Source organism: Saccopteryx leptura, chromosome 3 (genome assembly GCF_036850995.1).
Source record: "Saccopteryx leptura isolate mSacLep1 chromosome 3, mSacLep1_pri_phased_curated, whole genome shotgun sequence".
NCBI classification, from domain to species: Eukaryota; Metazoa; Chordata; class Mammalia; order Chiroptera; family Emballonuridae; genus Saccopteryx; species Saccopteryx leptura.
The window spans coordinates 54,488,529-54,500,745 of NC_089505.1; the positions used below are offsets into that span (position 1 = coordinate 54,488,529).

Genomic DNA, 12,217 nt, shown 5'->3' on the forward strand with positions numbered 1-12,217 from the left:
AAGATGGTTCGTTTCTAAGACAGTTTCATGAATCAGTCATAATTACATTCTGACATGCAGTGAATAGTAAAGCAAAACTAAATATCACTTCATCAACCTTTCTAACCTTTATGCAAGTATTAACTGTAAATAATTTTTACACAATCCTACAACAGAAAATCTGCATATTTCTTAGCTTTGTACATACTTTACCCTAAATGAATTTCCTGTGACCTATACCTGAAAAACACAATCAGTCTTAATTATCCAGTTTTGTGAGATGTTCAGGTGTTGCCTTTCAGAGTTTAAATCAACTTCCAGTATAAAAGCCTACTTTATTCTACAAATGGCACAATATGCAAAATGGGTTAAGTAGCCAGAAGCATCGCAGAGCATTGTGGCTGGAAAGAAATCTATCCAGAATCAAAATGTCAGAATAAAAATATTCTAAAGTAAAGCAACACTTACAAAAATAGATTCATAGATTATTATACATTAAGGAATGGATCACTGATGACTACTGCAGAAAGTCTTATAATTAAAATATATCAAGAATAGTAATTAGAAGGAAATCTGAACACTTAAGTATGTGAAGGGAATATTTTAAATATATATATATATCTCCAAAACAGCTGATAGAAGAGGGTGAAAATTCATTAGAAATATAACATGGATACTATTTTGATATTGAAAAGAATATGTAAACTGTTTTAGCCCCCCCCACAAAAAAATATGTGATTTACTTTAGAGTTTTGAAATACCTAATTTCTATTTCTAAAAAATATTTTAATCCCAATGAACATAATTTAACTATCAGAATCAATTGATACTGTAGTTTAGGTTATTTATTGTTTCAGGTCTTAGAAATTTTTAAACTAAATACAATGCTTTCTCAAAAATAATTTCTTGTTTTCCCTATAGCAGTGTATCCACACAGAGCTAAGATTACCTAGTTTGAATTGTTACTATGTCATTCAAAATAAGTAAAGTTTAAGGTAAATCTACTTAGTAATATTTTTAACCACACTGATTTCCACTTAAAAACTTAACTACAGTGAGATAGGAACATCTTTCCTTTGTGTAATTTCAATTGAAAATAAGTTCTTTCAAAAATCAATCTAAAAATCATTCCTTGTATGTTTTCTTGCACATTTTATTACAAAATAACTTTATTAGAATGCTACTGATCTGAGACAAAAAGGAATATAGCAAGCATCTTTTCATATGGAATTAAAGCACAAAGATGCATGTCTTTTGTGTGATAATCTTTGTTTAACTCTTCTCTTTAGCTTTCTCGATCGTTATTCCTTTCTCTTATTGGAGGTGCAAGCAAAAATAAGGGGTGGGGGGAGAAGTGTTGATTTAAGAAAACAGATTTCCCAGAAAGAAAAAAAACTGTGATTAAGATTTAAACAAAAGCTAAAGATGGTTTCCCCGAGCACTGATGAGGTCTGCTACCTCATTACTAACAACTGAAAACTTGTGATGCATTTTGTTTCAAGAGAATCCAGAATTCCTTGCTATACAGCAGACATTGGGGTGCAGTCCATTCACTCTTTCTGTACCACAACCATTATGTAAGAAGTATAAAACACTGCCTTTATGCTGCCAAGCCACAATGACTCTTCCTACATCAAAGGATTTTCACCACTAGGGGTTTTTTTTCAAAAATTTTTCAAGCTAAGGGCAGAGAGACAACAATTCATACACGCTAATTACGTCTAATTATCTATTCCCTTTTCTGACCAGCTTCGGCCAGTGTTATTTGCTATCTGGATTTCTCACAACCTCCCTTTGCCCTGTCCATCCAGCTCAACAGTGAAGGCTTTGAAGAAAACCGTTGTGGCTTTTTAGAGTTTCCTCAATATAGAGTTCAAGCAAATTAAATAATTATTCTGTTAGTTTTGACACATTTATGCTTCAAATATGAGGACCTCTTGGTTAATTTGGCAAATTCTTCACATCTCTTCATGGTTAGAATCATAGTAACACACTCTCATGCAGGAGCTTCTCCTCATGCTTTCTTTTCATGATCTAAATGAAATGTTTATTGGATTAAAGTTCTTCTCTGCAGACCTTCATGGTGGCCTATGACAAAGAGCTTAAAAGTTCTATTAATTGGCTTGAGTTTTCAGAGAGGGGAAAGGGAGAATTTTATTTCACATTACATCACTAGCCAAGAAAATTGCCACGTGTAATTAAACTAATTTATCTTGTGAGTCAAACAAACAACTAATTCATATTTAAGACACACTTCCTTTAAGCCATTTTGTCATCAAAGAATTGAGTTTTTATAATTTAACCCAAAATAACTATTATTCTAAGGGAAAAGAATTTAAGACTTAAATAACACATATTTTACATATAAGCAATAGCTTGCTATATTCCAGTTTGATACAAATATATAATTGATATAAATACAGATTATAATGAATATATTTCATGGGAAATTTTTATTTTCATTTTATATAAGACAACTAAAAAATATTATTTTAAAAGGCATATGCCTAAAATTAATTTTCCATACATAATTCCTGGCTAATACTTGATGTGTATTCCAGTATGAAGAAAAACAAGAATTATATTTTAAATCCACATCACAATTTTTATTCTAAACATTTAATAATTTCAAGAACACTGTACAAAAAAACAATCACAAAGTTTAATGTCTATTACTATAGCCAATTTTCTTAAATATATACATTTTCTCAAACATATATGAAATGGATCAGTTTATGAAAATATATATGCTTTAATTTATTTAGCCTAAAATTTGGTAATTATAGGAATGTTTTACAAGAAAAATACTCATTTTTATACTTTAATATATTAATTACCGTAATTCAAATGAACACTTCAGTGGTTTGTGGGGGAAAGCCACAACTCTTTTCAATTCAGGAATTCGGTCTACTACTTTTGTTCTGTCTTTTGCTTCTTTCGATCTTAAGTATTAAAAAGCTAATGCATCACACTAACAAGGCTTAATCCCTGCTAGGCTGGCTCAGGTGACAATACCGTGCAGGTCAGTGGCACTGACACTGACCTCAAAGACCGATTCAGATTATTTAGCCCAGTGAAGACTCTAGTATCGAAAGCTATAACAAACTGACAAATCAATTTCACCAATGAAGTAAAAATTGCTTCAGAAAAAAAAAAAGGCAAATACACATTTAACAAGTCTATAAATCCTAATGCTGATGGTTTGGACAAATGCTAAACAGTAAAGCATTTTATTTAAGGGTTATAAACAATTTCTCTAAAGTTTATAACTAGAGATCACATCATGGGAATATTTTCAAAGAATTCACTATATGTGTAACATTTCTTTGAAAAAATTCCTCAGGAAACAAAAACATAAAGGCTAATAAGATAGCTTTTTAAGTTTTAGAGAAAGGATACATAAGAGTTGAAAAACATTCATAACTAAGTAGAAGAGATGAAGCCATTACTTGAACATTAAGCAAATATTCTTAAAAATAGTAGTAATAATAACAAAACTGTTATTACCTTAGATTATAAAGTATTTTTATATAGTGCATATTTAAACCCAACATATGTTAAACCAAATCAGATTATGATGTTTTCCAAATGAACCACTCTTTATCAGGAAAAAGAAAATTCATACTTGTAAGAGTTAATGCTACTATTCTATTTTTCTCTAATTTCCTCATCTAACTGGCATTCATCGAAGAGAAAATTATACCATAGAATGCCTTGTCAGTTATTTTTTACCATCTTACCACTATCATTTCAGTAATCTATTAATCACCTAATTTAATTTTAAAAGGAATTTTTTTAAAAACTTAAAAAAGATAGCTTGCTAAAATGTTATTGTGAATGAGAGTTAAAGTGCTGCATTACTGATAATAGAAACTATCACTGGATGGCAAAAACACTGCATACAATATTAATATTGCACAAGAACATTTCTCATAGGACAATTATTTTAGATTTGTCCATACTTTTAAAGAGATTAAGAAAATCATAAAAAGAAAGTTAATGAAATTCACATGGAGAATTCTTTTTATATTCTAAAAATTATGAATAGCATTTATCTCTTTCAGTGTTCATTATGGAATGAATCAAACAAAATGGCCAAGTAAGTGTGATAGAATGAACAGATAGATTTTTATACAAAAACAAATCAATTGTTCAAAATATCATGGATTGCTGAAAATTGATCAGACGAGAATAGCAATGCTTGGCAGGCTATCCATTTATCAAGAAAACCAATAATAGTAGTCAGTTCAATTAATCTAAGAAACTATCCTGATCAAAATATTAATAGTTCCTCTTTTCCTTTCAACCACAATAACTTAAAATAATATTCACAACATAATGAGGTTATGTTCAATGTATATTATTCAATGAATATACATTTAAGATGTTATCCTTTTTTAAATGTGTAAAATTTAAGATATTTCTAAGAAAGTTGATCCTAACAAAGCTGATATTTCTCAAGTTACTGAATTATTTGAAATTGATACTAATTTCACCCTCTTGTTTTTTGGTTCACCAAGCTTTTTCCTTTGTATCAACTATTTATTCAGCAAGCTCTTAAAATACTACTTTCTCCAATGTATACTAATGAAATATTTGCTGACACATGATTTCCATCACTATGCTTTTTAGCATTCGGTAGTTACGTAACTCAATTATAGAAGTTCACACTTCTGAAATCAATTTTTATTGTCTGACTTACAGACCAGAATAAGACATTTAATCAGAATCAATGGCCACCACCAATGTTTTTGTACAATATAATATCTAATTTATGTTATTAATTTTTTGTGTGTGTGACAGAGACAGAGAGGCAGAGAGAGGGACAGATAGGGACAGAAAGGGAGAGAGATGAGAAGCATCAATTCTTTGTTGCGGCTCTTTTGTCTCAGTTGTTCATTGATTACTTTCTAATATGTGCCTTGACGGGGGGGGGGGGGGGGGGGAGGTTACAGCAGAACAAGAGACCCCCTGGTCAAGCCAGCAACCTTGGGCTCGAGCCAGCGACCTTGGTCTCAAGCCAGTGACATTGGGCTCAAGCCAGCGACCTTGGGCTCCAAGACAGGGACCTTTGGGCTCAAGCCAGTGACCATGGGGTCATGTCTATGATCCCACACTCAAGCCAGTCGCCTTGCGCTCAAGCTGGTGAACCCATACGTGTTCAAGCCCGCGACCTCGGGTTTCGAACCTGGGTCCTCTGTATCCCAGTCTGATGCTCTATCCACTGTGCCACCGCCTGGTCAGGCTATGTTATTAATTGTGACTGGTGGTATAAAATGTTAAAGTAGTTTGTTCAGAAAATTTCATAAGGACTATAATTATTAAATTACCATATATTCAAAAATATAATCCTCAACCTTAGAGTTTTATGACTGTTTCATGACTGCTTAGGTGATAATAGGGCACATCTTACTTATTTTAATTTTATTTCTTAATTTAATATAGTAAAAAGTATTGCATTGCATTGCATTCTATTCTATTCTATTCTATTCTATCCCATCCTATCCTATTCTAGTATACTTGTGGTATATAAGTCAGTCCAGCTTGATTTTTTTTTCCCATTGATTTTTCTTCTATGTAATTGTAAGATTCTTTCTTTATCCTTAAGTTTAGTTATGTACCAGAAAAATGTATTATTCTATTTTATCTTTATGTTCTCTGTTTTAGAAATACGAATTATGTAAATGTTTGATCTCTGTTGTCGGCTTTCCACATATAGTATCTTTTCTGTAATAGCTTTTATCTCTGACTATTCTTTTTGTTTGATTTGTTTCATAAGTCTGGTCTTTTTATCACTGATTTTATTTTTAGCAGTGTTGATTCTTTAACTTGCAATTCTAAAATGCTTTTTACTTTTTTAAAAGGTCTACCTTCAGTTTGTAGGCAAAAGCAGAGGTCTCTATATTAGTTTTTAATTTTAAATTTAAACACAAAGAAAGTGTCAAGTATGAGCAAAACAAGAAACTTTCTATTTAAAAGGCAGTAGGCCCTGGCCGGTAGGCTCAGCGGTAGAGCGTCGGCCTAGCGTGCGGAGGACCCGGGTTCAATTCCCGGCCAGGGCACACAGGAGAAGCGCCCATTTGCTTCTCCACCCCTCCGCCGCGCTTTCCTCTCTGTCTCTCTCTTCCCCTCCCGCAGCCAAGGCTCCATTGGAGCAAAGATGGCCCGGGCGCTGGGGATGGCTCTGTGGCCTCTGCCTCAGGCGCTGGAGTGGCTCTGGTCGCAACATGGCGACGCCCAGGATGGGCAGAGCATCGCCCCCTGGTGGGCAGAGCGTCGCCCCTGGTGGGCGTGCCGGGTGGATCCCGGTCGGGCGCATGCGGGAGTCTGTCTGACTGTCTCTCCCCGTTTCCAGCTTCAGAAAAATGCAAAAAAAAAAAAAAAAAAGGCAGTAGAAATTATTTGAAAGGATTGGGTTTTTTGTTTCATTTTGTTCTGCTTTTCCTTTTTCAAGAATTTAGTATAGGAATGCTTCCTACAGGAAATGTGCCCGAGTATTCTCTGTATCTTTTCCAGTTCGGTGGCTTTCTTTCTTTCTTTTTTTATAAATTACAATAAAATATATAAAACATAAAATATATCATTTTAACCATTTTTAAGTGAATATTTCAATCACAGTAAGTACTTTCATAATGTAATGCAACCACCACCACTTTCCATTTCCAGAATTTTTTCATCTTCCCAGAGACTTGACTCCTCTAGAACAGTAACTCCACATTCCCCTATTCCCCAGTCCCTGGTAACATCTATTTTATACTTCTCCCTCTAAATTTGGAATCATATAATATTTGACATTTTGTATGTGGCTTAACTCACCTAGCATGTCTTTAAGGTTCATCCATACTGTAGCTTCTGTCAGAATTTCATACCTTTTTATGGTAGAACAATATTTTACTGTATAACCATATCATATTTTTTTATTCATCTGTTGATGGACCTGTGGCTTTTAATACCATATGAATCTTCCTCATCATTCATACTATCTTATGAAAATACTGTTTACTAATAGCATATATGTTTTTGTTATTTTCCAATACTACAAGCAACAAATCACAAGTTCTTGTAGTGAATGACAAGATTGTTATTACTTGGTTTATAGAAGAGGATGTAAAGGAAAAATGAATTTTACACTGTATTTTTCCAAAAATACATTTTTTATATTGTTTAAAATCTCTTTTCATTAAATTAAGATCCTTTATTTGTTTTAAGATTGACTTCTGCTATACATTTCTTTCAGATGGCCCAAAATGAAAGAATAACACTAACATAAGTGGATAGGCAAAACATCATTTAAATTAATATAATATAATCTTGTTTTACAACAGAAAGTTTATACACCACCAAAAAATCTCCAGGAAAACCAGCCCTAGTGTATGTTTCATTAGACTGATGTTTTATTACATGTGAAAAGTCTTTTGAATAAATAAAATGTTTTGTATCTTTTCTCATCCAATCTGATATTTAGTTTTCTGGAATTTCAGTTCATGTTCAATTTTAAATTGTGTATTATTTATCTCAGTTCTTGTTTAATTCTGAATTTGAATTATTCATCTATTTAGTTTTCCTTCTTCTCTAAAAAACACATTAAGGGTGGGACAGGGAAAAACTTAAATTCAATCTGGCCAATTTAGTTGCACATTAATAATGCTATTATTATATGTGAATGTATGACATATAATGGTCAAAAATAATGTTTGGGTTAAAAAAAACATACAGCTACTAAGTTTCCTGAGAAGCTTTTAACTTGTTTCATTCGGTGAGCATCCTCTCTTTATATTTTGTGTATTTTATGTTACATGAAAATACTATTTTCAGAACCTATTTTTCTTAGCTTCACTGTTTACAGAGTGGTAGCTATGTACACTGTATTACTGGATTCCTGGCATGGAGAAAACACTGCAAATCTACCTTCTCCCCACATGCAGAATATGAATATAAAGGAGAAAAAATTACTAACAGTGTAATTTTCAAAAAGTACATTTCCCTATATCTATAAATATCTCAGAGAAATTAAAATCCCCTGGGAACCTAAAATTGGTCCAGAAACAGATGTTTGAATTCTCCTAAGTGTAGCACAGGGAATAAAGCTTGGTATCAATAACAACTGCAACTAAAGTGTATTTCAGAAAAATTGTCTATCTTTAGATTATTTGAAGATAAAATGTTTTTACTATTCCTTCTTGGTTATAATTTTTTTAGGTTTTAGTTTTTTGTTTTTTTTAAAGACAACTGTTCTTCAGATGTTATTACGGACTGGAAAAAATTATGTACCTAAGAATTATGGGAATTATATTTTGGCATATAATTATACTTCTTTTTGGTAGTTATTATATTTTGTTTTGTTACAGGCATTTATGTACTTATTGTATGCCCAATTAGATTATAAATGACTTTCAAGCAAAAAAGAAAACCAAGAAACATAGTCTACTTCATGATTATATTATCTATTATGCCTCAAGTAGCACTTTGCACATAGTAGGTCCTCGATAAACACAATTGCATAGAAAAAAAAAAAAAACTTAGAAAAATTTAACCAAGGAGGTAATAGACCTGTACTAGCAAAATTATAAGACATTGCGGAAAGAAAATGAAGAAGATACAAATAAGTAAAACCATATACTGTATTCTAGGATAGGAAGACTGAGCATCATTAAAATGTTCATACCACCCAAAGCAATCTATAGATTCAATGTGATTCCCATCAAGATATCAATAGCATATTTCATAGAACTAGAACAAATATTTCAAAAATTTATATGGAACCACATAAACCCTGAATAGCCACTGCAATCTTGAGAGAGAAAAAAAGAACAAAGTTGAAAGAATCACTTTACCTGATATCAAATTATAGTACCAGGCTATAGTAATCAAAATATGGGACTAGCATAAAAATAGACACTTAGATAAATGGAACAGAATAGACAGCCCAGAAATAAACCCACACCTTTATGCTCAGTTAATGTTTGACAATGAAGGCAAGAAGATAGGATAGAATAAAGATAGTCTACTCAATAAATGATTAGTCTATTCAAAAAAAGGTGGAAAAATTGGACTGACACATGCAAAACAATGAAACTAGATGATCTTCTTACACCATATACAAGAATAAACTCAAAATGTATTAAAGACTTAAATGTTAGACTTGATACCATAAACATCCTAGAAGAAATATAGGCAGTAAAATATAAGATATTTCTTGTAGTAATATTTTTTCTAATATATCTCCTTGAGCAAGGGAAATAAAAGAAAATATAAACAAATTGGATTATATCAACCTGAAATGTTTTTTGCACAGCAAAGGAAACCATCAACAATATGAAAATACAACCCACTAAATGAGAAAACATACGTCAATGATACATCTGATAAGGGGTTAATATCCAAAGTTTATTCTAAAAAACTTACAAAACTCAACACCAAACAAACAATTCAATTAAAAAATGGGCAAAGGATCTGAATAAACACTTCTTTTTTTTTTTTTTTTCATTTTTTTTTTTTTTTCATTTTTCTGAAGCTGGAAACAGGGAGAGACAGTCAGACAGACTCCCGCATGCGCCCGACCGGGAGCCACCTGGCACGCCCACCATGGGGCGACGCTCTGCCCACCAGGGGGCGATGCTCTGCCCATCCTGGGCGTCGCCATATTGCGACCAGAGCCACTCTAGTGCCTGGGGCAGAGGCCAAGGAGCCATCCCCAGCGCCCGGGCCATCTTTGCTCCAATGGAGCCTTGGCTGCGGGAGGGGAAGAGAGAGACAGAGAGGAAAGCGCGGCGGAGGGGTGGAGAAGCAAATGGGCGCTTCTCCTGTGTGCCCTGGCCGGGAATCGAACCTGGGTCCTCCGCACGCTAGGCCGACGCTCTACCGCTGAGCCAACCGGCCAGGGCTGAATAGACACTTCTTTAAAGAAGACACACAGATGGCCAATAGACATGAAAAAATGCTCAACATCACTAATTATCAGAGAAATACAAATTAAAACCACAATGAGATATCACCTCACACCTGTCAGAATGGCTATTACCAATAATAAATCAACAAACAACAAGTATTGTCAAGGAAGTAGAGAAAATGGTGGGAATGCAGATTGGCACAGCCACTGTGGAATACTGTATGGAGTTACCTCAAAAATTTTTAATTGGAACTGCCTTATGACCCAGTAATTCCAGTGGTACTATAGCTGAAGAAATTCGAAACACTAATTCAAAAAAATATATATACCCCTACATTCATTGTAGCATTATTTACAATAGTTAAGATCTGGAGACATTCTGAGTGCCCATCAGGAGCTGAGTGGAAAAAAAGCAGTGGTACATTCACACTACTTAGCCATAAAAAAGAAGAAAATCATACCCTTTGCAACAGCATGGATAGGCCTGGAGCTTATTATGCTAAGTGAAATAAGCCAGTCAGTAAAATACCAATATTTTATTATTTCACTTACATGAGGAATCTAATGAAAAAAATTAACAAACAAAATAGACTGACATCTGTCAGAGGAAAGAAGGTTATGAGGGCTGGGTGAAAAAGGCAAAGGGTTTAAACAAAAGAACAACTCATAGACAAAGTGTAATTATCAGAGAGAAAGGGGTTGGGGGAGGTAGAGGAAAGTAAAGACAGGATAGTGATAGGAGACTTGACTTGGGGTTGTGAACACAGTGTAATATACAGAGAAGATACTATAAAATTGTATACCTGAAACCTATATAATCGTAATGACCAATGTCACCCTGATAAGTTCAATAAGCTATAAAATAAAATTAAAATGTGGAATTGTTGAATCATGTAAAAGTACATACTTAAAATTAATAGTGAAAAGGGAGATTATTTTATTCTTAATCATATTATAATGAAGACTATTTTAAACTCTATGTAGTGATGATACACACAAATATTGAAACTATTTATGTGCCTCAACTTGACATAATTTCATGATAACTTGATGGCAATCACATTTAAATATATTAGAATACTTTTGTAATAATGTTACTCTAGAATAGCAACATTAATAGCTGGGAAACATGTTAATGTCCATTAATCTGAAAGAAACAGGAATATTAAACATTCTCTCAGAACTCAATGTATAAGTTTAAACATTTCACTATAATATTTATGAGCAAATCTCAAATTAAAATTAATAAAATGCAAACTGTCAAATGTTCCAGTTAGATAATTTAGACTATATTTTATAATTTTCCTGTATATACATTAATGAATGCTATATAAAAATGTTTTATTTTTCTCCTTGATTGTCTTTAACTACTAATACCAAAATATCGACATGAATTCTGCTTGAAGTCACAATATTGTTATACCATAGCAATCTTGTAAAAGCCCTTGATTATCAACCATTATATTAGTCAGTGAACACAGTGATTTTCCATACCTTCAGGACAGCTATGAATGGAACAAAGTTAGCTCTTTGGAGTCCATTTTTATATAGATCTGAAAGAAAAATTGATATTACCTTTTTATTTAGTGTAAATCATTAAGTTAGTTTATGTTTAACCCTGACAAAAAATGCTTCCTACTGATAAAAAAGCTGAGAAGCAAAAGAGGGAAAAAAATAACCAAAATTAACATATTCATGATTCTTAATAAGAAAAACTATTAACAAACACAACACAAAGATCAAAGGGCATTCAATCAAATTAAATTAAAACTATAATAAAAAGTAATAAATAAATTTGGAAGATATCCCAAATGATCATAAACAATAGCTCAACATAAGAAAATGACATATTTACAAGTATTTAATATTTGAATATATAGAATTTTACTGTAAAAGGATTTATATTCTCTTTTTCTCAACATATAATAAAACTTACCAGTGCACAATTAAAAGTGTATAATAAGGTTAGCCTTTTAAGAAATACATCAATAGAGAGAACTGTGTGTATCTGTATCAAAATTATATATTTAACATTAAGGTAAGTGACAGTAAGACCAATTTGTTTTTAAAAAATTACCTTAAAACTTAAAACTCCATTCTTACAAGGCTGTAAATTTAATCCGATTAATATCAAAAACTGAAAATATTTATTGCCTTAGAATGGTGTTTTACATATGTGTATGTGTCATAGTGTATGTTCACATATACACAAACACATATACATATATTGTCAAGAGCTAACAAGTGAAAAGAAGCAACAAATTTTTTTTTTTTTCCATTTTTCTGAAGCTGGAAACAGGGAGAGACAGTCAGACAGACTCCCGCATGCGCCCGACCGGGATCCACCCG

The 12,217-nt window shown here is 32.6% G+C and overlaps 1 protein-coding gene across 3 annotated transcripts in view; it reads right to left on the reverse strand.

Annotated features, from left to right (window-relative positions):
* Window positions 1–12,217, reverse strand: part of AFG1L (AFG1 like ATPase) — a 244,364-nt gene that overhangs the window by 116,743 nt on the left and 115,404 nt on the right. For all 3 annotated transcript variants that reach the window (XM_066373529.1, XM_066373528.1, XM_066373527.1), the window contains exon 7: window positions 11,363–11,421. In XM_066373529.1, coding sequence (XP_066229626.1) covers window positions 11,363–11,421 — 59 coding nt within the window. The remainder of the gene's footprint in view (window positions 1–11,362; window positions 11,422–12,217) is intronic.